Source organism: Empidonax traillii, unplaced genomic scaffold (assembly GCF_003031625.1).
Source record: "Empidonax traillii isolate 1590-97213 ecotype Southwest subspecies unplaced genomic scaffold, ASM303162v1 scaffold12:size2584012, whole genome shotgun sequence".
Taxonomy (NCBI): domain Eukaryota; kingdom Metazoa; phylum Chordata; class Aves; order Passeriformes; family Tyrannidae; genus Empidonax; species Empidonax traillii.
In genome coordinates, this window is record NW_020955205.1 from 2,272,517 (window position 1) to 2,296,880 (window position 24,364).

Here is a 24,364-nt window from a genome sequence, read left to right on the forward strand (position 1 = left end):
CGCCCCGCACCGCCCCGCACCGCCCCCGCGCACCGACACCTCACCGGCACCCCGGCTCGGCCCTGCGGAGCTCCGGAGCAGCCGGCACCATCCCGCGCCCCGTCCCCCCACCATGAGCAACCTCAACAAGGACACCGAGCACACCAACGGCGGCGGCAACGTCGAGGAGGAGGTGGGGACGGGGCGGTGGGTCGGGGATGGAGCGCTGGGAAACTGGGAGCGGCGTCGGCACTGGGGCGGCCGGGGACCGGGAACGGAGCGGGTCAACGGAGCTGGGGCGCGACGGCGGCGGGAAACAGGGAGCGCCGGCGGGAGCAGGACGGGGCGGCGTGGGTAGAGCGCCGGGGTGTTGGGGGACGGGGAATGGAGCGCGGCGGCATCGGGTAATAGGAAGTGGGGTGTCGGGGATGTAGCGCAGCGGCGTCGGGGACCAGGGAAGCGGCACCGGGGCGTCGGGGAAGCCGAGAAGGAGCGCAGCGCCGTGGTTGCGGAACAGAGGATGCGGCGTCGGGGCTGGACCCCCGGGCCGTCGGAGGACCGGAGCCTGGACGCCGGGGCAGCTCCGGGCTGGGGAGCCGAGGCCGAGCTGTGGGAGCTGGAGTACGGAGGTGTCGGGGAGCCGGCGCTGGAGCCCCCGGGCCGTCCCGAGGAAGTGCCGGAGCCGGGTGTACCGGAGCCGGGTGGGGCGAGTTCTTTGCTCAGCCCCTGTTCTTGTAGCCCGGCGGGATAGGGTGCTGGAAGGTGCCCAGTCCCTCGAGAGCAGTCGATGCCTGTGGGCATGGTGCCCTCTCCCTAAGTCCCTGCAACTTCTAGATCTAGCACCATTCTGCCCGCGTGGGCTGCAAGGGACACAGTTGGATGATACTGGTGGAGTCCTTGCCCATATACTGGCAGCCTGGCCAGGGCTGGAGGCCTGCTAGCTGCCCTGCCACTGGTCCCCTTTCCCTGGATGCCATTGCAAGCCAGAGCCTAGATGCTGCTGGACTCGGGGCTGGGAAGGCTAACAAGGGTCAGTTGTCTGTAGCCACGTGCCAGAGCTGAGCTTGCAGCCCTCCACATTTGCCTTTTGGCTGTCAGACCACTGGCTGCTGTCATTACTGTACCCCTTAAGCAGGTGTTGGTGCAGTGGGTCACCAGCTGCCCTCCATCTTGGAGACGGCTCTGGAAAATGCCTGGCATCAGTAGTGTTTTGCTGCAGTCCTCTGTGCCCGGCCCTCAGGACCAGGGAGGTGCTCAGTCCCCTCCCCTCACTCTCCTCCGTGCGCTCGCGCCGCCGCAACATGGCGCCTGGCTTACTCTGCCACCCACTGGGGCCGGACTGGCCCTATGCGCCAGCTGACTTGGGGCCATCGTGTCCCCTGCACTTCAATTCTTGCGAGGTAGACCTGGGTAATGGGGTGGAATGCATTGGCAGGTGGTGGCTGTAGCGATTCTGTCCCCAGTGTGGAGCAGGGCTTAGGGGATGTGATGATGCGATGGGAAGTAGATGTGATACTGCTGGTGGGATGTCCCAGCCTCACTGGTGTGGGTGTGTTGAGAGCCAGAGCACCTGGGGCCCTGTGCCACTCCCGGTGTGGGGAGGCTCAGAAACAGGGGGTTTCACGGGCTGTGAATGCGTGCGCAGAAGACTCAATGCGGCTCCTTGATCCAATTATTCACTGGTCTGCAAAGCCCCCTGAGGTTGATGCCGCTTGGCACATCCCATCCCATGGCGTTGCTCCAGCTGTGCTGGTGCCTCATAGGTGGTGGTAGGGTGAGTTTGTGGTGTTGGGGCAGAGCTGGTCCATTCCTTGCTGCTGGGAAGTGGTTTGGCAAAGCAGGTGCTGCAGCATTTTGGGAGCCTGGAAATCCTTGCTCTTTGGAGAGGCTGGTCCTCCCAGGAATGGTGCTTGGTGACTGGAAAACCGAGTTAAAGATGGCATCCCTGGGGAATGGCAGGGGTTGAACAGAAACGGCTCCTGCTCTGTTGTGCTGCCTCTGCATCTTTGAGGGGAGGGGGACAGTCCAGTCCGCTCTGCTGGATGGTCTGTGACCTCACAGGGTGTGTCTGTCACCCTGCATCCACAGCTGCAGCAAAGGACCCACCACCCTGGAGGTGGCTGAGGGTGCCTAGGAGGTGGTAGGCTGGCACTGGGGAGGGGATATGTCCCAATCCCTGATGGGATTGCTGTTGTAAAGCCCTCTCTCTGCCAGGATCCACCATAAATAATGCTGTAGGTGATAAGCACGGCTTGGGCTTCATGGTGGCTACTCTGAGCCTTGTTTTTCTGGTAGCTCCTTGTGGCTGACCAGGAGCTGTTCCTCACTGCAGAAGCTAATGGAGGCACAAGGAGTCACCCTTGATACAGAGTGATAAATATGTTTAGTGTGAAGTGGAATCCTTCAGTCCCACCATACGCAGGAGGGTGTACTGGAATATTTTCCCACACTGCATGGATAATGCTGCCAGATCCTGGTGCTGTGGACACTCCTCCATCCCCCCCCACTGTGTGCCTCCTTTGCTGCCTCCCCGGGCCTTGGCAGAAGGGCTCCATGTGCCCCAGATATGGTGGGGCGAAACTCCCAAATTCAGCCTTTCCCTTTATCTTATCTGCGAGCCCCTGGATCTCGCAGCCGCTTCCTGGCCGGTGACATGTGGAAGACAGGAATGCCTCTCTCTCCTCTCGAGGTCGTTAACGGGAATGTTAAACAAACAGGGCCTAATGTCAGTCCCTGCTGTTCCTCACCAGACACCTCCCCAAACTTGGTCCCTCCCCACTTGCTGCTATCTTCTGTTTAATTTTCCAGGCAGCCGCCCATCTGTGTGACAGCGTCTGTCCCAGTGCTCCTGAGGGGTGCTGTGAGATGGGCAGCTGCCTGGGTGCTGCGCTCCCACCCTGTGACAGGCAGAGCTTTTTCTGGCAGCTGGAGGAGCTTTCTTGCTTCCTGTGAATGCTGTGTGTTGTGTCTGTGGCCATATTGCAATAAGGACCCTGTGTGTTCACCCTGCTCCCTTGGTTGCCTGATGCAGAAATGTCGATTCTACTCTGGAAGTTCATCCTTGCTCTCCTAGGAGGTACCTGGGAGGCTGTAGGCCCAGAGGGAGTGTGAGAAATCTGGAGATGGCTGACCAGATGCCCAAACCAGGCAGCTCAAGTCTGTGATTATCCCATGTGCCCTCTTGGCTGGTCTCAAAGGCCTGATTGCTGCTCCATGAGTGCTGGCTGTTGATGTAGAGCTTGGGCATCCTGGACTGCTAAAGGTGGAAAGCATCAAATGTGAGGTTATGCTGGGTGAGCAGAGACCAGGTGAGGACGAGGAGAAGTTACCTGGCTAAGTTCTGCTTGGAGAGGATCATCTTAGGAAGAAATCCTTCATTGTGAGGTGGTGAGGCCTTGGCACAGGTTGCCCAGAGAAGCTGCGGCTGCCCCATCCGTGAACATGTTCAAGGCCAGGTTGGATGGGGCTGGAGCAACCTGGTCTAGTGGAAGGTGTCTCTGCCCATGGCTGGGAGTTGGAACAAAATGGTCTTTGAGGCCTCTTTCACCCTAACCATTCTGTGATCTTTCCTGTTGGTCCCTGCAAGGCTGCAGTGTTCCCTGTTAGAGTGAGAAAGTGCCCTGTTGGGGAGGCAGAAGCTCTTGGCTCCCAGAAAATGCCCTCTGTAGCAAGTCCTTCATCCCTGGTTTTCCTTGGCACACTGGGGCTGCCAGAATCGCCTGGGAATGCTGCTGGTGAGCAGGTTACGTGCTGGATGTCTGTAGCATTTCATGGACTGGTGCCAGGCATCTCTTGACTTCTGTAATCTCTGCTTGAGTGGACCTAGATACCTCGTGCGCGTGTGGATTCCAGCTCTCTGGCTGGAAACAAGGTTAATGTAAGTTCTGGATTCAAATGTCTCTGTGATGCTGCTCTTCACTATGAAGAATGTGAGGCTGTAGTACTTGCAGTCACCACTCACTAATCCTTCTGCACTTGGTCTGGCTGAAGCGGGATGGTGCCTCAGAGCTGTTTTCATGCATCCTAGAAGTCCCCTCAGTGTTAGATGCAGCTTTCTGTCAATGACAGATTATTGGCTGAGCAGACACCCTGGAGTCACCATGCTCACAGAGGTTCTGGGAACTGGTGTGTTCCCAGACCTCCTCTTGGTCTATCACTAAGTTGCTCTGACAGGGGGGAGGGATATGGGAATCTCCCCATTATCTCCTCATATTCTGTGCCTGTCAATACCCTCTGAAGGAGCTTCTTTTTTTCTTTCTTGCTCTTTCAAATCTAAGTTTCTTAGACATGAGTTTGAACATCAACATCCCAATTAGTCCTGTGAAGGGGGTAACTACCAAGTCATGGAGACTTTGTTGCTTGGATCATGGAGCAACAATCATGGATCATGAGCAATGCCTGTCCTGGAGCTCTGTGTGCCTTCAAGCTGAAGTCTCACTATGACATGAGTGTAGAAGTGAGGTGGTCAAACCTCACTACAATCCTTAGCACCTTCTTGCACCACAAGAGATGGTGGAAACTGAATTCCTCCTGCACTGCAGAGCTGGACCTTTGGAGGGACAGGGCAATGGGACACTGGAGCTGCAGAACCTGGCCCATACAGAGGTGTGATCCTGAGCCAGCCCAGTGCATCTGATGAGGAAAGAGCAGTGGCATAGGTGACTCTGCCCTTGGCATGGCAGAAATTGGTGCTGCAGGTTTGGCAAGGATGCTTTGGCCACTGCCCTGTAGGGTCATGGTATGGTTGGGTGACTGGAAACACAAGGGCCCAGTCAGGTGGTCTTACACATGTGGAGGATCTCCAGCCCTGCTGTACAGCCCAGGAGAGACTGTGGAAACGTTGCACCTTTCTGTTTGGGATGGTGCCTTCCCTCCTGTGTCACAGGAGGTGGTGAGAGGTTCTTGCACTGGTGTGGGATCAGTCTTGGCACATGTCTGTGTGTCAGAAGCTGTTGGCCTGGGGATGATGTCCTTCCCATCTGCTTCCAAGGGCAGTAGACCAATATCTCCCTAAATGGATAACTGCTGTGGGTCAATTGTAGCAGTGGACTGAAGTGCAGAACGAGCTATGGATTGTGAGAGAGCACCCAGAAGGGCATGTTGCAGGTTAGGGTTGGTGGTTTTGGTTCATATTTGGGTGGCACAGTCCCTCCCTGCTGCCCAGTGGGCTTGTCTTGACAAGAGCTGGACTGATGCAATGGTGGCTTAGTCCTGTGGGTGCTTGTCATTCTCCTGGTGTCCCCAAGGATCTCCCTGTGTTTGGAGGTGTCACTCCAATAATCACTGTCCACAGCCAAGAGCTGCTGTGAGCTTTTAGCTCACCATCACTTGGGTTTTGCTTTTGGGCTGTGGAGGTACCTGACCTGCTTAATGGGGCTGGGGCATGGCCAGTGGTGTGCTGCCCTGTATTGGATTGATTTGAGGAGAGACTCATTTGCCTCTGGATGTGTCCTGGGAGGTACAAGACTGAAAAGTGCCCAGGAGTCACTGTGTGGCAGGGCAAAGCAGATACAGATATATTTGCCTAAAGGCCTGAGGTGAGAACGTTCCATGTGAGGGTCCTGCATCCAGACTCATGTCTCCTGCCAGCCTCTACTCTGAGCAGATACTTGTCTCACTCCTGTGCCTCCTGCCAGGAGAATGGGTTGCTTGGGTGTGGGGAGGAGGAGCTAGTCCACAACAGGTAGGGTCTGTGACTCCAGCCGACGGTGACAGGTGTCTGCAAGTCCCTGACATCATAGGGTGGCAAGTGTGGGTCTCTGGAGTCCTCTGCTTAGTGTGGTGGCTTGGTTGTGCCAGTGTGGATGTGAGTGTCCTTCAAGCATGTTGGCTGTGGTGCTTGTGCCTGTCTCCTGGCTTAGTGGACCTCTTGGCAAGGTGGAAGGTGACCTGAGGGTGCTGATCCAGCATCTTCCTGAGCTGGGAGCTGCCCTGTTGGACAATAATCTCTTGGGCATTGCAGGGATGACCTTTCCAAATGTTTCATCAGCTTTTTTAAATTCCTGTTGTGATCTGAACACCTCCGGGTGCCATCCTTTCCATGAGATGCTGCAGAGACACGGGGGATGGGACTTGATAGCGTGGGGAAGCCTCCATGGCAGAGCCACACCAGCAGTGCTTCCTCTGCTGGGGCCAAGGGCTATTCTTGGGTGCTGTCCTGTTGTCCCTTATCGGCTCCCATGTGCTTCCTGCTCCCCCAGGGCAGGGGCTGGTGCCTCTCCCTGCTTCCCCCTCACTTGAGCGCCTTCCTACCCTGACCGCAGGGGTGGCTGAGTCCTGCTGACATCCCCCTGCCTGATGTGGGAGACAGGCGATGCTGGGGAGGGGCTGATCCATCTATGAGCAGTGTGAAACATCCCAGCCTTAGGGACAAAGTGCTTGTGCACTTGAGCTTGCTTGTGGTCAACTTCCCTCCCTCTGGGTGAGCAGGATGTTTTTCCTTGGGTGTCTTTCACACAAAAGGCTGATTTTGGAGAGAAATACCTGAAGCCCCACCTTGCTTCAGGTGCTGAGAAGGTTCAAGGCCTTCTTTCCCATTTGGGGATAGGTGAATATCTTCCTCGTGGCAAGGGGAAGCTCTGTGCCTGCATGGGGCTTCCTGGCTGGAGCAGCATCTGGCCTGATCCTGCACTAGGGCTCAGTGCAGCCCTGCCTGACGACATCGGGGCTCTGCCAGGGCTGGAATGGCAGAAAGCGGTCAGCTCTTACCACCTCTCTGCTGATGAGGGGAGGGGAAACTGAGACACAGAGTGGGGAAGGAGCCTATTACAAGCCCCTTCTATCGGTGTCTTGCCTCATGGTGTAGAGGCTGCTCAGCTGTCCTGCCGAGCTATCCCTTGCACAGATCACCATCTCTCTTCCCCACTTTTCCCCTCCCCTGTGATTCCCGGGACTTAGATGCCCTGAGGAGCAAAACCGCCCCGTACTGGGTCTCCCCGTGCAGTAGCAGGACCTGCACTGAGAGGAGGGTGCTGTCCCATTTTACAGCCCCGCCGCTGGACACTCCCGCGTTCCCCTCCCGGCAGCCCTGTTGTGCAAGCTCGCCTCCCCGATTTCGCTCCCGTGCCTTATAAGTCCCGGCTCCCGGGGCAGCCGCAGCCTCGCCGCATTCCAGTGGCCTCGTGTCAAGTGGCCCTGGCTGCATCGCCGTGGCGGGGACCGGGGCTCCGTGTGCCCCTGCGGCTCTGCCATTGGCCCCGGGTGCCTAGAGGCACCCCGCTGCGATGCTATCCTTTGGGAAAAGCTGGAGTCTTATGTCCCTGAGCTGGGACATGTCCTGGCTGCCAGGAATGGGGAGTGCCTTTAGGATGCTGCTGTGGAGCTTGTCCCTGTCCTCAGCAGGACAGCACGGGGCTGGTGGTGTAGGAAGAAGGTTCAATGGGCCTTGTGAGAACGAGTGGGAGATAGCTTGTCTCCACGAAAAACTGGCATGCAGTTGGGATGGCTTCCTTGGGAGGGGGATGTCCAGTGGAACAGTGTTGGAGGAGGCACTAGGGCCCATTCCTGCTGTACCTGTCCTCAGGTGTCTCGAATCACTACTGGGAAAGGCTTGTGTGCTCCAGGTGCTGCTGGAGTGTGAATCCAAGACCCGGCTAGTTTTGAGGGGCTGGAGTGGCCCCAGCTGTGCTGTGAGTGATGTTGCTGAAGGGCTGAACTCACAGAAGGGGAGGGTCAACCTTAGTGGTTCCCAGGGGAGGAATCAGAGCATCTCGCAACAAAAACCCACCACCTGCAGCAACCTTGTGGGGGATGGGTACCTGTGCCCTTACACTGGGCACTTCTGACATAACTTGACCCTTGTTGGGTCAGGCAGCCTCTGGCTCTGCTTAGGGCTCCCTTTCGACAGCTGTTATTTAAAAGCAGCCATGGCCAGGAGCTGTGGATGCTGTAAGAGCCATGCTGACCCTCTGGTGGCACTGGAGCTGTGGCAGGACGAGGCAGGTGCTGCTGCCTGGCTCCTTTGAAGGCTTGGTGTGAAGCTCCTGGCTGTGCTGGCACAAGGTGTGTGTCTCTTTGGGGAGACACAGCAGTGCAAGAACTGACACTGAGAACTGAGGGCTAAATGGGTTTGTCCTTGTCCCTTCCTCCTCCTGCGTGGGAAGCTGTGCTGGGATCCTCCCTCTTTAAGAGATAGCCTAGATGGTCTTGTCCCTCCTGGCACGAATCCTGTTTTCCATGGCTTTCCTTCATCTCTGCCAGGTGTTTGGACTGGGGGCATCCCCAGAGGGGCAGGGATGGGGAAGGGAGAGTGTTTTCTGCAGGGCCTGCAGCAGTGTGACTCTGCTGGGCTGTCCTAGGCAAGAGCTACTCCCTGCCCTGCTTCCCTCTGTGCCTGTGTGTCCAGTTCAGATCAGCCCTGGGTGGAATGGGGTTGGTCTCACCTGATATTTTGAGTGGCTGACAGCAGAGCCCAAGAGCAGCTTAGAACATGGTATTCTTGGGGATCTGCTCCTGCTGGATGTCTGGATGTGCAGCTTGGCTCAGGCAGTTCCTGACCCAGCCCTGGATGGATATTTTTGGTGGGTGTTTTTTTTTCTGTCCTGTGGCTGTTCCAGCTGTGCAGAGATTCCAGCTGTGGGGAGAATTGACGATCTACATAGATCTGGTGTTTAGCAGCAGGGAGTTGAAGCAGGGCAAATATATTTTAGCAGAAGCCACCCTGTCACGGCATGTTGAGTGTGAGGCCTGGGTGCCTGGATTTGTCGGTCCAGGGTGTTCCTACTGGCCTCTCAAAGCCTGCAGGACTTGGTCTGCAAAGGGCTGACTGGAGAGTTCCAGTTTGATTAATCCACTGGAAGATGCTTGTTCAGATCCTGTTGCCCTCCTTTACAGTTTGCTCTCTTTGAGAGCAGGGAAGGAGGCTGGACCAAGGTTGCTCTTGGTGCACAAGAGGCTGCACAGACTGCTGAGCTGCCTCCTGCTTTTCTTCTGTGGGATAATCCAGATCGCCTTTGCTTTATGCCTGGTGTTGGAAGTGAGCTACCTCTGGCTTACCTCACTCTATCCATTTAATATATTGCTCAGGACTCTCATCAGCCTCACCCTCCCTTCCCTGAATAACTTAGTCTTTCTTTCCCCTTACTCTTCTCTTGATCACTTTAGGATGTGCTGAATTGCAGAGGTCTTGAAAAACCAACCTCTTGGTCTTGTTGCTTCTAACAAGCTCTTCTGAGCAGGGACTTCTTCCTTAGTTTGTTTTGGGGATGCCCTTTTTGAAGAGGTTGGCTGGTGACATTTGGGATTTCCTAGGCTTTGGAGTGATGCCAACACTTGGTGGGTGCTGTGGCTTGGCTGTGGGACCCCCCCTTTCCAATGCCGTGGATGGTGACAGACAGGACTTGGAGGCCAAGGGAATCTTTGGGCCTACGAAAGAAGGTTTCTTGCTCCCATCCTTGGCAGCAACTTGTGTTGGGAGCTTGTTGGTACTGGGAGCTTATTGCCCCTGACAAAGAGCTTTCCTGGGCACCTGCCTTGCTCTGTTCAGGCCGTTGTAAGGGCTCCAAGTGCCAACTTCCCCTTCCCTGAGCCACTGCGCAACTTCTATCCTGTCATGCCCGTCGCAAGGACTTAGTGAGCAACGTATCACGGGGCCATTTAGAGACCCAACAGGGATGCAGATTTCTATCTGCTCGGAATAAATATCCATTCTGGGGGCTTAGCACACTGAGATCCTGAAATATTGAAAAGAGATGGAGCTTTCACATGGCTGAGGCACATGTGTGCCACCACACTCTGCAGTCCTCCCCTGCAAGAGATGGCTGTGTGTCTTCTGGGAATGCACTGCAGGGGCTCTGTGAGGCTCATGCCAGAGCGCAAGCGCTGGAATCTTTAAGGCATCCAGGAAACAGAAACAGTGACATTGCCCCCTCTTGCCTTCGCATGGGGTGCCTCTGGAGTGATGCACTGAGGCATCAAATGAAGGCTCCATGAGTGGGGAGTCTGTTGGACTGAGCCTAGTGGTGTGTGGTAGGCCCATCCATGTTTAGAGGGAGAGGATGGGAAGGATGCTCAGTGGTTACATTCTGCAGTCTTGAGATGTGCTGGGCTGGAGAAGGGCTCCCCACACTGGTGGGGTGTCATGGCAGCCCTCAGTCTCAACATGCTCAAGAGATCTCGAGCACTCCAGCCTTTCACAATCACTGTCCATCCTGGGGAGCTTCAGCTGCCTCCTGAGTTGATGTGAGGGGTATTCCTCTGCCTTAACAGGACTGTCCTGGACACCGGAGGTCAAGGAGATGAGTTTTCTTCTGCAAATAGAAGAAACTTCCCTGCATAGAGAAATTGTCATCTAGCTGTCCCCAAGGAATTACAGAGCACAGAGGCTCACATGTTTTCACGTGGTCACTTTCTCCAGCCCAGAAGCAGGGCAAGTGTGTGCTGCTCAGTTGGATGGCAAAAGAAGTTTCGGATACAACCTCTTTCCCTAGAGAAGGGGAAACGGCTGAGCAAAACCAAAAATGTGGGAGCAGGGTCCTTCTGCCCTGCAAATGTAATGGGGTCACTCCAGACTGGAAGCAGGCCAGGAGATGGGCTCTGGCTTCAGACTCCTGCTCCTTGTTAATAATGACGAGTGTCTTCATGACCCTCATTGTGCATAACTTCCCCTTCCAGCTCTTTGCTGATTTACAAGAAGTCTGTAGCTTCATCATGATGCTTTCTATGGAAACACTCTGCCAGCCAGTGTGCAGGGAAAAAGTGGCCACAATGGTCTGACTGTTGAGCAGAGTTCTCCCAGGCCACGAGCCTTCAGCACTCTTCTTCCCAGCTATTCAAGTGAACTATTCTCTATGATTTTAATGGATTATCTATTGAAAGCCTCCTCTGGCACTGTGTTTTTTGCTTACACATGAGCGTGTTTGGACTTGGTCCATGACTTCTATAGCCTGGGAAGAGCAACAGCCTTCGGGGCCTTGGTACAGCAGGGCTGCTGTTGGCAAGGCACAGTAAAACAAACACTGTGAGAGTGGCTTTGGGAGAGATTTCTGAAGGGTCTGATAACATGTTGGGGAAGGAGCTGGGATGGGACCCAAAAATCTTCCTCCAGTGATGTTGTAGGGCTGTTGCAGGTGTCAAAAGATGTGAGAGGAGTAGTGAAGTGTTTCTCAAAATTGAGGGCTGTCTTTGAATTGGTGACTGGAGTAAAGTGCCAGGATAAGCTTAGGGGAGGAGATCTAGTGTATGATCTTTAGAAAGAGCTGAAGAGTCAACTGGGTCTTGTACTGATTTCTTCTGGACCTTTGGGATGTGTCAAACTGTTAGTTCTTGTGGAATGTATGGTCTTTTCCTGTTTAGCCATCAAGGGTGTGGGCTGGTGATCATGTCCTGATCAACCCAGGCTTTTCTGCTAGGCACTGGATTTTTGTAAAGGTCTCAATCCTTTGTGGCAGAAATGGAAGTGCTGGGTCTATTTTATCCTGGACAATGTTCCTCTAATGCAGGGAAGGGTTAGTGGACCTTTGGTCCAAGGTGTCCTACTCTTGCTGCATGTGGCTTCTGAGCTGTATTCTGTGCTCCCACCTTGGCACTGAGCATCTCCTTTCAGTAGAGCTCGTTGGCCTCTCTCCTAGGTACGGACGCTGTTTGTCAGTGGCCTTCCTGTGGATATCAAGCCCAGAGAGCTCTACCTACTCTTCCGACCATTCAAGGTAAGAAGGTCTTCAAATCTGATTTTTGGTGTGAAAGATGCTGTTTTGTGGATGACCTGGCAGCAAAGGTCTGTCGGGGGAAGGGAGCATGATGTGGGAGGGTGGTGCTTGTGCAAGCTTGGGGAACCTGAAGCCAACATAGTGTCCGATGCTCGTGCTCAGATGGAGAACCTTGCTGGGAGCCTGATATTGGAATCATGCTGTCTCTAAGCTTGATGAAATCTTCTTGGACCAGCCCTCCCTTGGGGACGTATCCTGATCCCTTAAACTCTCTATACCTCTCTAATCACCACCTGGGCTGTCCCTGGGGGTAGTGGGGTTCCCTTGTCTGCGCTCCTCTAGCACAGGGTGGGTGGCCTGTGCTCTCCAGGCACTAGCCAGGGCAGGGTGCTCCTCTTCATAGCTGGAAGGAGTGCTAGAAAATGGGATTTCTTCCCAAAGGGCCAGGATGGAATAGCTAAGATACCTGCTCTGCCCTCAGTCTTCTTTGGTGGGAAAGAAGTGTTACTGTCACTGCTCCTGCTGCCTTATGGAGGCCTTGGTGCTACAGGAACTCCTGGGGCTGTCGCGTCGTGTCTCAGTTGTAGCTTGGCTCCTTCAGGAGCCTGACACTGACTTGCTTTCTTCCCTCCTGCAGGGTTATGAAGGGTCACTGATCAAGCTGACTTCAAAGCAGGTACCTCCTTCTTCCAGCCTGGGTATTTTTGGCTTCTGCTAGAAAACCAGATGTGATGGGAGGGGAGGGGGGATCCCACTTCATTTTCAAGCACTGTCTGGGATCAGCACCACATATACAGCTGGGTTCTGCTGCCCCCACTGTCCCGGTGGTCCCAATCATAAACTTGTCTTCTCTTGCTGCCCTGGGTCAGACCTGAGGCTTCAGCCTCAAACCCTGTGCTGCCATCAATCTTCCTTACTCCCATTCTGACCAAGGCAGTAGGCCCCCTAGTTGGGGGCTATTGGAGTGAGTGGTGTCCCCACATGTGGGGATGCCCAAGTGTTTTGGTGTGCTGGGAGAAGGCACAAAGCAGGAATCTTAGGCTGATGACCAAGACCCTTCAAGCTCTGCCTGAAGTCCCTCTGCAGCTTTGGATGGTCTCTTCTGCTTGCTGTCTGGGGTAGAGGCAGGTGGAGGGTAGTCTGAGAAGTTGCAAGAGGCTTCGAAGCTGAAATTGTTGTTATTTCTTTTAGCCAGTTGGTTTTGTGACCTTTGACAGCCGGGCTGGTGCTGAAGCAGCGAAGAACGCCTTGAATGTGAGTCCCTGAAGTGCTGGGGGACTGTGGGGGCTCGGGGGCCATGTGCCCTGCTGTAGCTAGACCTGGAGATGTGGGTTTGGCTTGGCCATAGGGTAGGACAGGAGGGTCTCCCAGCTGTGCCTTTGAGTATGGAAGCAAAACAGTCCTGCAGCATCCTATCAGGGAAGCTGCAGAGCTGCTTAAGGCTGACATCAACCTAAGCAAATGGATGCAAGCTGTGTCCATGTCATTTCTGACTGCTAGAAGACAGCTCTGGAGCCTCTGAGGGTGTGGGGAACTGCTGTTGCTCAAGAAAGTCTTGAGGATGGTCAACATGGGACAAAATAATCCGTATCCCATTTGGGCCTGCAGGATTTGGTGGGATCTAGTCAGCAGGACATGGTTCTGCTCTGGTATAGACCTTGCCTTGGGCTTTGATACACCTGTAAGTGCCTGTGCTCCGGCTGGCAGAAGATGTAGTGGCACCATAGAGGGGAACTCCCACATAGATGGGGGTTATACCAACTCGAGTACAGACAGGGTTATCTCAGAACCAGCAGACAGATCTTTCCTGTCCAATGTCGGCAGCCACAGTGGTTAGCGAGTGAACTGCACCTCAGGAGCAGAACTATGTCTCTTGTGTTGGAAGCAGTGGTCCTGCCTGGGCCAACTAAACATAAAAATAAAAGCACGTGGGAGCTTGGGTGTTGCAGTGAGATGACGAAAATCTGGGCATGTGACTGCAGCATGGTGGCCTTAGTTCCCTGGTTCAGGGGGAAAGTCTGTGCTTGAATTGGAAGCTTCACCTCTGAGGGACTCCTGTGCTTTCTCCTGTGACAGGGCATCCGCTTCGACCCTGAGAACCCCCAGACTTTGCGGTTAGAGTTTGCTAAAGCCAACACAAAGATGGCCAAGAGCAAGCTGATGGCCACACCAAACCCCACCAATATCCACCCTGCCTTGGGTGCACACTTCATTGCACGGGACCCCTGTGAGTATGCTGGGAAGGGTTGGGAGATCATCACTGGTCCTGCCTGGGAGATGCCCAACCCTGGGAATGCTGTCAGGGTGAAAGGAACCCAGATCCACATCCGCTTTGACTGAAACCTGCCTGGTGCAGAGAGGTTGGAGTTGCAGGGGAATAACAGACATCTGCTGAGGCCAATATTAGGACTGTTGAGAGAGCAGAGTTGGTTTTGGTAGTTCAAGTAATACCATAAATCCTTTAAACCGTCCCTAGTTGTGAAACATCCCTGGGTGTGAAGCATAAAGGATGAGTGCTGTGCCATCACCCTCGATGTGGCGTAGTGGGGTGAGCAGCCCCACTGAGGATCATTGGGTGACAAGTGATGTCCTATCTGAGAGTCCCCATCTTCTGTCCTGTGGCACCAGCCCTGTGCCGCATTTGTGAACCAGCCTGTCCAGAGCCTCTGTGGAGCCTGTTCATGACCTTTTTTGGCAAAGCTGGGAGGTCAGAGGAACAGCTGGGCACGCAGATTTTGTACCTTACTGGGATGGCAGCACAAAGCTTTAGCCTGGGGAGGGAAATCCAGAGCCTGTCCCCAGAGCAGGCCTTTGGGGTCAGGTACTGAGGTCTGTCTACTTGTCTCCTGCACAGATGACCTGACTGGAGCAGCTCTGATCCCAGCGTCTCCCGAGGCGTGGGCTCCCTACCCCCTGTACACCACGGAGCTCACCCCTGCCATCCCCCACGCCGCCTTCACGTACCCAGCGGCCGCTGCTGCGGCCGCTGCTCTTCACGCTCAGGTGAGTTGCTCCCCACCTCCCGTGCCAGGATCCAGGCCCTCCTCTCTCCCTGCCCTGGTGCGCATTCCTGCGGTCTCTGCTTGCCAGTTCAACCCTGGCCTCTGCACCTTTGGCTCCTGGACAGAGCCTGCCCCTGACTGTGGGCGTGGGGGGCCCATCCCCAAGCCAGCTTCAGGGGAAGGGGTCTGTGTGGCTGAGAGCAGGTAGAGCTGGGCCATGATTCCTGAGCTTGCAGGTCCAGCCTGCTTCCCTGTGAGGGGCAGGCAGGTGGGAGGAAGCCAGGACTTGATGTCTGGCTGGCTCTGTTGGTCCCCGTGGCCAAAGAACCATGTTGAGGGACTGCTGGGAGGATATGCTACCTGTCAGCAAGTAAAATAGCTATGAAAGGTCCTCCCTGAAGTCACAGCAATGGCAACAGGCTCAGCTTGGTGCTAAAGCTGAGGGGCTCAACTGTGACCCAAGTGACTCAAACACTTTCAAAGCTGGAGGAGGGTGTCCTGTGGGAGATGAGTGACCAGAGCCTTGCCACAGTGAGGAATTCTGATGGGACAGCCTGTTAGCTGCCATCAGCTGCCTGGGTGTCCCAGGGTTTACTTGCTGACAGCTGGGGATGTAGGGATGCCTGCACTGGTCTGAAACTGGGATGCTTTAAAGTACAGAGACCAACACAAAGTCCCTGAAACCAGAGAATGCAAAGGGAAAGCCAAGACAGAAACAGTGTCCCAATTCCAGGTTTAGTTGCTTGACTTGAAGCACTTCTCAGGAGAAGCTGGAGCCCCTGTTCCTGCCCTGCTCAGTGTTCCCAGCCAGTTGTGCTCTGCCTGCTTCTGTCTCTGTTCCCATAGTGGTGCCGTGGGGGACTGGGACAGTGGGACTGACCATCAGGGCTTAACCTCTCAGCTCTGCCCTGCCAAGCAGGACATGTGCCTCTGCTCTTCCCTGCTTAAATGGAGAGGAAGAGAAGCTGTGTCCACTCACCTTGTCCTCCTGGCTGGCAGTTAGCTCTGTTGGCCCTTTGGTGTCCTTGTGCTTCTAGCAAGCTTTGTGATGGTAACTGCCCAGCTTCAACCCAAGCTTGCTTCCCAAATGGCACATGGAGGGGATGCAAACTCCTGGCCTCTGTCCTGCCCCTCTCACACCTGCAGAACTCTCCTGCTTCTGCCCTTCTACAGGTGAGCTGGTGTTGTGCTGAAGTTCCTGTGGGGTAGGCAAGAATTATATGGGGCTTAGGGCTGGACCAGGGACTGGGATGTTTTTCCAAGGACCTCCAGAGCCGGGCTAGTCCTTCCCTGGGAGGCTTGTGCTTGCTGGTGTTTTCCAAAAGTTATTGGTAGTGCCTACAACTAGAAGGGTGTATTGTGCTCCTCACTGGCCCAGGAGAGCAGGTGTCTTCTTGCCCCTTGTGTTTAGAGTGGTGGAGCCAAAGTTGAATTGTGCCTGGAAGGGAGGACCAATAAAAAACAAACCATCCCTCCAGCCTGGTTGAGGGAGGTGAAACATTTACTGCTGTTCCTTCAAAGATGGTCATTGGTGACTGTATGGGGACCCTGAGCGTGAGGGTTGGACACCAAAACTTTATGGTGCATGGTGAGGGAGAAAGCAAGAGCAAAATTATCAAGGAGGCCTTCAGCCAGATCTTTACCCTCTGGGGTCTAAGTGTCTTCCCTCCAGTTGGCAAGTTACTAGTTTTGAAAGAGATCTTCTGGCCTGACTGTAAGACCCTGAGACTCCAAGAAGCCCCCTGTGTAGGTAGAGCTCTCCCTGCCCAAGGGGGTCCATGGGTGGTGATGGCTCCCTTAGGGAGCCAGTGCAGACCCTTCAGGCCATGGCTAGACCCAGCTCTCTTCCCCAGATGCTGCCAGCCACAACTGCTCCTCACTGTGCTGAGCCAGCAGTGACCTCGCAGGAGCACATTCTGGCACAGTATATGTTACCAATAAAGTTTTACGTGGTTAAACATTACTTGGGCTGGCAGCTGTGGGCTACTCAGTCTCCAGGCTGGAGCCCTCTCTCTTGCAGAGCTGAGCTGGAGTGCAGTAAGTTAGGGAGGTGACTTTTGCTCACAGACTGGGCTAAAACATTTGCCCTCAGTCCCAGTGTGCTGATTCTCTGCCCTCACTGTAGGAGTTGGCTTGTGCATGTGGTGGGTTCACGGGTTGTTCCCCAGAACAGGCACAGTTCTTCCTTCTGAGCCTGGTGTTGGCTGGAGGACGTTCATGGGGATGGTGGAGCTGTAGCAGCTCCACAGCAATCAACCCTAAGGCAGGAAAGCAGTTGGAGGCTATAGCTAAACAGAGATCTTGTTGCAAGAGATTTAAACCTGAAGGGCTTGTCCTCTTGCAGCACCAAGTCTAGTGAGAGGGAGAGGAAGTGGCTGCCCTTGGCCTCCTGAAGGGCTGGCCAGAGGACTAGAAGGAGAGATGAGGGGCAGGAGGTGGTGTGAGGCTGGCCTGGCCTTGGAAACCCTTGGTAAACCACTCCCAGATGAGACTAATAGCTGCTGCTTCTGGCACTGCCATGCCATGGTGACAATCCTGGCGGGCACCAAGCAGCTGTAGCTGTGACTGCAGCCTGACCCTGCCCCGCTGGGGACTCTGTTGACTTTAAGATTGTCCCATCTGCCTTCCCTCCCTCCCACCTTCTCTCAAATCCCTCCTTTGATGTCCCTAGTGAACTCCAGCCATGATGCCAGCGCAGGCTAGCCCCGAAGCTCAGAGCTGTCCCTGGACATGGGACGCCCTAGTGATGCCTTATTGCAGCTAGTGGAGTGGCTGTACCACAGCTCCATTCCTAGAAGTGTTAAGCATGATGGCAGCCACATCTGGAAAGACTGGTAAGGTAACCATCTCTCCTCCAAGGTGCACCATGGGATTTGCAAGCTTCTGCCCATCTCTGTAGCCCGTATCTCCTTGGCAACCCAGTGCATGGGCCTCACGCTACCCACCCACCAGAGCCTGAGGAATGAGATACCAGGCCTTCTTTCTAACCCACATCTCCAACTTGGCAGCACATGACATGGCGCACACAGCATGGCACCATCTTACATCAGCTCCTCCCAGCTGAGCCAGGCTCAGCCAGGCCCTGCCGGTCAGAGGGGAGCAGCCCGGTTGAGCCGGGGCAGAGACCACCCTGCCACTTGGCGTGAAAGAAACCTGGTTTCTCCCCAACCTTGACCCTTTGAGGGCAACCAGAAATACACTTTGACCTCACTCCTGGCACACGGTGGGGGAGGTGAGTGACGTGATAGTGATAGCACACAACTAAATTTTAGTGGGCACCTTAGACAACAGCACTTGCCGGTCACTTTGTTCCAGAATCGCATACCGGGACAGACCCTGCCCTTTATCATGGGTCTAATCTCACATCTTTCCTCTCCAGTTACTGGAAATGAAGCCAGTTCCTACCTGGAGCTTGGCTTCTCTCTTGCAACCTGAAATCACAGGCAGGACACAGGTCATGTGAGCTGTAATGGAGGGAGTCGGCAGCCTGGGAGAGAGGGGAGTGGCTTAGGAGACTGGGAACTTGGGAAGAGGGAAGCTGAACTGGTTGGCAGGGAGATAGATGGTTGATGTTTGACTGAAGGAGTCAAGTCCTGGCTCGGTTCTCCTTGCAGTGGTTCTGAGCAGACTTTTTTCCTCTCTGGAGAAGTGATTTTGGGGAAAGAAGCCACCATGTTCCTGGAGCTCTTCCGCAAAGAGATGCGTCCAGCTGTGGCAGTACTCTGCTCTGGGCATGACCTGCCCTGGGAAGCATGGGCTGGGCGCAGGACTCGTAAGAGCATGAGCAGATCTGCTGATGGTGGCCACATGGTGCTGACATGTTGGATACCCAGAGCCCAAGTAGGCCCTTGCAAGGCAGGGCACCAGGTCATGGCTTGAAAGCTTTGAGATGCCAATCCTTTTAGGGGATAGGGTGCCCTCAGGGCATCCACGTTGCTGCTGCTTTGTCTGGAGACTTTGAGGAGATAGCAGAGGTGCATCTCTGATGCTGGAACTTGTCCAAGTGAGTGGTAGTTGGAAGGAGCAGTCCTGGATTGTAGGGGTTGGTGGTGCAGGAGGTTGGTACCAAAACCCCTTTCTCTGCAGCTAAGCTCTGACAGATGCTGCCTGGGATGGATGGAGACAGTAATGGATTTTCTGTCCTTAATAACTTGTTGCCTCTTTATTTGGGTGGTTGTGTAGGGACTTAGCAGGATTTATTTTTTCTGGGCAAGCTCCATGCTTCCCAGAGGTGTGAAGCCTCGAGGCCTTCATGGTTGTAGCGGCTTCCTAAAGTCAGGTGACTTAGTGGTGACATAGCTGGCCAAGCAGCCCCAAGCCCTAGGCAGTTCCCTCCTAGCCAGGGAAAAGCAGGCAGAAGATGTTCTGAGCTCCACCAAATACCTGCTGAGCAGCCATCCTCACTAAATGGAGGGTGAACTGGACTGAGATGCCACAGAAGAGACCTGTAGCCAGCAGTGACTCTCCCTGGCTGGCTTAATCCAAAGGAAAGCAGCACAACTTGTTTTCACTCTAGGAAGAAGGGAAATGCTTATTTGATCCAGTCTGTGAGGGGAGTGTGTCTCCATGAGCTGTAGGGATACAAGGCATTGGATTGATGGAAGGATGCCTGTCTAAACATTCCGAAGCAAGAGGATGGATCAGTGCCTGTCTTCTCCTGTGTGTTCCTCAACCTAGTGTGGACAATGGGCTGATATTCCAGCTCTCTTGCTAGAGCTGCCTGGGGAGACACATGTGCTTGATTCGACTGCATCCTGCTTACGTGGTGGGCTGAAGCTACTCAGGTCTCACACATCATGCCAGCATTTGGATGCTTGTTCCCATCCCCCTGGAAGACCCTGGAAGCAGGTGGCCAGGGTGCAGTGCCTGCTGCTGAGGCAGAAACTGCGTGTCCAGTGTGCACTAATGGATGAGGAGGTGCCTTGTGGGTGCAGTTGTGTCACTGTCCTGGCCTGCCTGGGTCATGTTCCCACTAGCTGTGTTTCCAGCTGGAGCAGAGCAGCTCTTGCCAGCCGTCAGCATGGGCTGTCCAAGGCTCTCTCCCGCTGACCTTCAGCCAGAGGAGCAGTGACTGTGAGGCTTAGTATCTCAGCAGCACGAGTGAAGATGCTGCTCTGCACATCAGCAGCTGGCAACAGGATGCAGCTCTTGGATGTGTTGGTTGGATCCTACCAGCTCCCAGTAGCACAATGGAGTATTCTGTTCTTGCCTGTACCAGGAGCCTTTCTGGTCCATGGGACCATTCTAGCTGCAGAGATAGCTCAGAGCTCCAAGAGCTGCTGGGGCTGCCTGCAAAGGCAAGTCCTCCAAATAGAAGGTGGCCTGAGGATAGATGGACCTGTATATTTATTCCTTTCCCTCTCTTTTTCCCTCTGGAGGAATTGCTCTCCATGAGAATGGTAGGCAATCGGATATTTAAATTCTAAGGGTAATTGGGAGAGACAAAGGAGGTCTTGGCAAGGAGAGTGAAGTGCTGATGTGGTGTTCCTCTACCCCATTTATCATTTCTTTGTGACTTTTAGGCAGCTGCTGGTGTTGTGCTGCAGCAAGTGAGGGGTGGCCTCTGGAAGGTGGCAGGTAGAGATACACATTTCTCCTCTCCAGCTCTTTTCTGGGACAGATGTTGAAGGTGGCAGCATGAGGCTGTTGCAGTCAGCTGGTGGTTTCTGCCTTGTCCCTACAGGTGAGCGAGCAGGAGATGTTTCAGCGGTGTGACCAGCCTCCTTTCTAACTGTGAGCTAATGCCTCTCCAGAAACAACTGTTTTTACTTCCAGTGAAAACCTCCCTTGCTCTGCTTTCCTCACCCAGTGCTGGACATCTCTATTCTTTCTCAGCTTCCTCCTTGACAAGTGTAGTATTTTGAGGGGTGTGAAGAGAAAACTGCCTTGGCAGGTGCCTAAAGAGCGTGTCCTCTTGGCTGGCTACTGCCTCTGATCTGCTGCTTCCAGTGCTTTCTGCTGCCTTCAGAAACATCCCTCCTAGTGAGTTCCTGCCTCATCCCATCAAGCCCTTAATCTTTCTGTGGGCTGAAAGACCTGGCAGGTCATTCCCTTGCCCTGACAGCATGTCAGAGCCTTGGACTATACCCAGGATTGTCGCGTCTGCAGGAGCTCCTGCCGGGCTCCGGGCTGAGCCCCTCTGGATACAGGGCTGGGCTGGTGGTCCATGGGGCCATGGTGGGTCAGGCTGTGTGGGTTTGGCGTGTGAGCACTGGAGGACCTACAGGAGGAATGTGAGGTGTCCTTCAGCACTGGAGGTTTATTAGTGCTAGAGCTGTGAACAGTGTGTGTTCTAAGAGAAAAGCAGGATTTCTATTGAAACTGAAGGTGCTGAGGCTCTGCACATGGGGCAGAAGGTAGGTTAAGATGCCTGAGGAGAGGCTGTAGGGCCACCAGGCTGAGGGAGTGGAGTGGGCTGTGCTAGCTCACACATGGCCCTGCTGCTCAGCCGAGCCCAGCGTGGGACAGAGGTGGCTCTTGGGGTTAAGCACTTGCAGCCTTGTGAACGAAGGGGGAGTTTCCTGTTGCTGCTGGGCAGAAGGAAACTGCTTCCAGCTGTTGAGGGGAGGAGTGCTGGAGTGGGAGACACTAGCTAGGGATGACAGCTGCTGGCTGCCGAGGAAATGTGGCTCTGCTAAGCAAGCACCTCCTGGTGACAGGGCTTGGGGGGAGCAAGTAACCCCTGTCCTTGCTCTGGCAGCTGTTGTGGTGGCCCTGTAAGTTGTTTGTGGTGCTGCTGCCCACTCTGAGCCTACCTCGTGATGTCAGTGCAAGGGGACAGCAGTGTCTACTGCAGCATGGTGGCCCTGACTGGGCAGCAAGGGTCCCTCTCCCAGGCTAATGGAGAAGTGAAAACAGGCTGGATATGTCACCAAGACAGCACTTTGGTCCTGGCACTGGGTGGGAGCCCTTCACTGGGGAGGAAGGCTTTAGTAATGTTCGTGTCAAGGCTGGACTGACTGGTATGCACTTGGCTGCTGTTGTATGAGGGAGGTATGGGGCCAGCTGGGAGCTGATTTAGTGTGGCACCCACTTGCCTTGTGAAGGTGCCTGGCAAGAATCCAGCAGGTTATGGAACCATAGAATGGTTTGGGTTGGAAGGGACCTTAAAGGGGGGTTTCTGCCACTTTTCTCCCCATCTTAGAGCCAAGTCCATTGTTCTGCTGGTTCCCAGAGCCCTGAATGTACCAAGCTGTGCTCCCCTGCTAGGAAGGGAGGAGCATGGGATTGCTGTTGTGCTCCAGCTCCCTTTGCAACCACCAGCAGGATGGAACTCCACTCACTGCTCCCACTGCTGGATCTGTGCTCAATCAGGTGGCATGGGCTCATCTCCTGCTACTCCCAGGCATGGGCCTGGTAACACAGCCCAGCCTGACAACCAGCGGGAGCATCTGGATGTCTCATGCCGCTGGATGTTGCCAGTTTTTCTGTGTCTCTTGATGGCCTGGAAAGTGTCTGTTCAGTTACTGTCCCTTGTCTGCTTGTTGAGGCCCCATCCAGCTCCTTCCTTGGCAAGAAGTAGGTCTGAGCAATACAAGTAGCAGCAAGGACCTGCCCAGGAAGCCTCCAAGTCTTGCTGATTTGGAGCTCTATTAGGTTCTTCCCATGATGTGGTTTGCCTGGAGCTTGTTCTGGTGGCTGAGTTGTGACTCTGAGTCTTGCTGTGGTGGATGAACCACTTCTTACCCATGCCATGCAGAGGTTGCCTGGTTTTAATATGTAGTCTAAGATGCCTCCTTTGACTGGCTGAGGGTGGAGCTGCCACCACCTTGGGGTGCTGCATGCCCAAAGTGAGCCCCCTCTGCCTCGCTTGAGGCTGAACAGGGGGAAAGAAGCAAAGTTGGAGTGTGTGTGTGGGGGGGAGTAGGAGTTTTCTGGGGGTGAAGAGTCCCTCTTTGTGCCTGCTTCTGTAGTAGTGAACTGCATGGATAGCTTGGTGGTGAGGAGCTTCCCATGCATGAAGGGTGGTGTGCTGTAGTGAGCGGAGGCCGGGTGTGGATGTGGATTTTGGGGCTGTCTTCTCGTTATGCCAACAGACAAAGAGTGCTCAAATTGTTGAGGCAAGCCCTGAGATGGACTGCTGGCTTCCTTCTTGGACATGTGGGATCCTGCCATGCTCCTTCAGGGAGGACCTGGCCAGGTCCCAGTGCCACCAGAGCTGGCCAGGATGGGGATGGCACGCTGGGCTGTACTAGCATGGTACAGCCCCAGGGTGAGATGCTACTCAAATAGTATTTGGGGCTCTAACCTGGAGCCTCCTTTCCTGTACTGGAGACATCTTTGGTTCACAGACTTTGCACATGGCTTGAAGGAGCTGAAGGTTTGTACTCTCGTTGAGATAATCCTGGATCATGGACCTCTGCCATGGATTTCTTTTCCAGATGCGCTGGTATCCTCCCTCTGAAGCTACCCAGCAAGGATGGAAGTCTCGTCAGTTTTGTTAGTTCGTTAGTAAGTAATTAATTACTCCTGGAGCCAGGTCCTTGTCTTGCTCTTCCTTGGGCTGTTGTGCGGGAGGAGGGATGGGAGCTCGAGCTCAGTCCCCCACATCCACCAAGGATGCGGTTGTGTTTCAGGGATGGGTTGTGGGAGCAGGGGGACCCGGGGGACCCAGTGAGCTTTGGGGTAGGGAGGGGGCCGTGGTGCCGCTCAGGGGGCGGATCCAGCCAGCCCCCCTCGCTCACGGCCACTCCTCTCCCTCAGTGTCTCTCCTCGACTCGTGTTCCTCCCACCTGCCTCTCCGCGGAGGGATGTGCCAGGGACGATCGCTCCAACTCCTCTCAGTCTGGTTTGCGGCCAGCGGACAAGGCGCCTGGGCCCGCCACTCTCCCTCCAGACTGTGGGGCACCCCTTTCCCCGGACTGTGAAGTCGCCGTGGCCCCAGCCGTGGGGCTGTGCGCCGCCTCCATCCCTCTCCCTCCATCCTTCCCTCGGTCCATCCCCAGGACATCCTCCCTGACTGAGCTTCGCTGGCCGGCTGCTAGCCGAAACCCAGCCTGGGGGGCTCGGTCCTGGGCTTCCCCAGGCTCGCCCTGCCCTGGGGGGCTGCTCGGCTGAAGGAATTGAAAGGCAAAATGGGTTTTGCATGTTTTCTGGCATGAATTAAAACACTTAACTTGTGTCTGTGTGAGTGTAAGTTTGTTTGTTCTAGCGTTTGTGTAACCGTTAGCAACAGGCCCAACGGATTGATCCATCAAGGTTTTCTTCTTGCTCTGGTGAAGACTTGGCTTTGAGAAATACTAACTGTCCTTGTCTCACCCCTTCTCCTGCCTCTACCCTACCCTCCCCAGGACGACCAGAAAAATTTGAAAAACGCCTTTTTTTTCTTTTCTCCCCCCCCCCCCCCCCCCGCCCCTGCCCTCAAAGTACAATGCACTGGGTTTCTGTTCTCATCCATTTTGCTCCCGTTTTAAAGTCAGGGTTATTATTTTATTTTTTTTTCCTTATTCAAACTTCTATATATAGAACGGCTGTAAAATATCTAGCATCTTTTTTGTTTTCCACATCCTTCTACTTGGAGACCATCTACTCCTGCCAAATAATCAGCCATCCTTCTGGGAATACCGAACAAAAAAAAAAAAGTACGAGTATTTTTGTACCATATGTAATAAGGAAATATTTATGCATCATAAAGAATTACTTGTGTGTTTGTGTGCAATTAATTATTATTATTAAAGAGAAATTGTAATCCTGTAAGATAAGTTAATGTTTAGTTAAAAGCTTGAAAGAGAAGGGTTG

General features: G+C 54.4%; 1 protein-coding gene across 1 annotated transcript; it reads left to right on the top strand.

Moving 5' to 3' along the window:
- On the top strand, window positions 1-23,746 carry RBPMS2 (RNA binding protein, mRNA processing factor 2). The gene is made up of 8 exons (XM_027889727.1): window positions 1-172; window positions 11,547-11,624; window positions 12,262-12,300; window positions 12,816-12,878; window positions 13,701-13,851; window positions 14,479-14,627; window positions 23,008-23,077; window positions 23,330-23,746. The coding sequence occupies exons 1-7, from the start codon at window positions 113-115 to the stop codon at window positions 23,068-23,070; spliced, it is 603 nt and encodes a 200-aa protein (XP_027745528.1). The 5' UTR covers window positions 1-112; the 3' UTR covers window positions 23,071-23,077; window positions 23,330-23,746.
- Window positions 23,747-24,364: the final 618 nt, after the last annotated feature.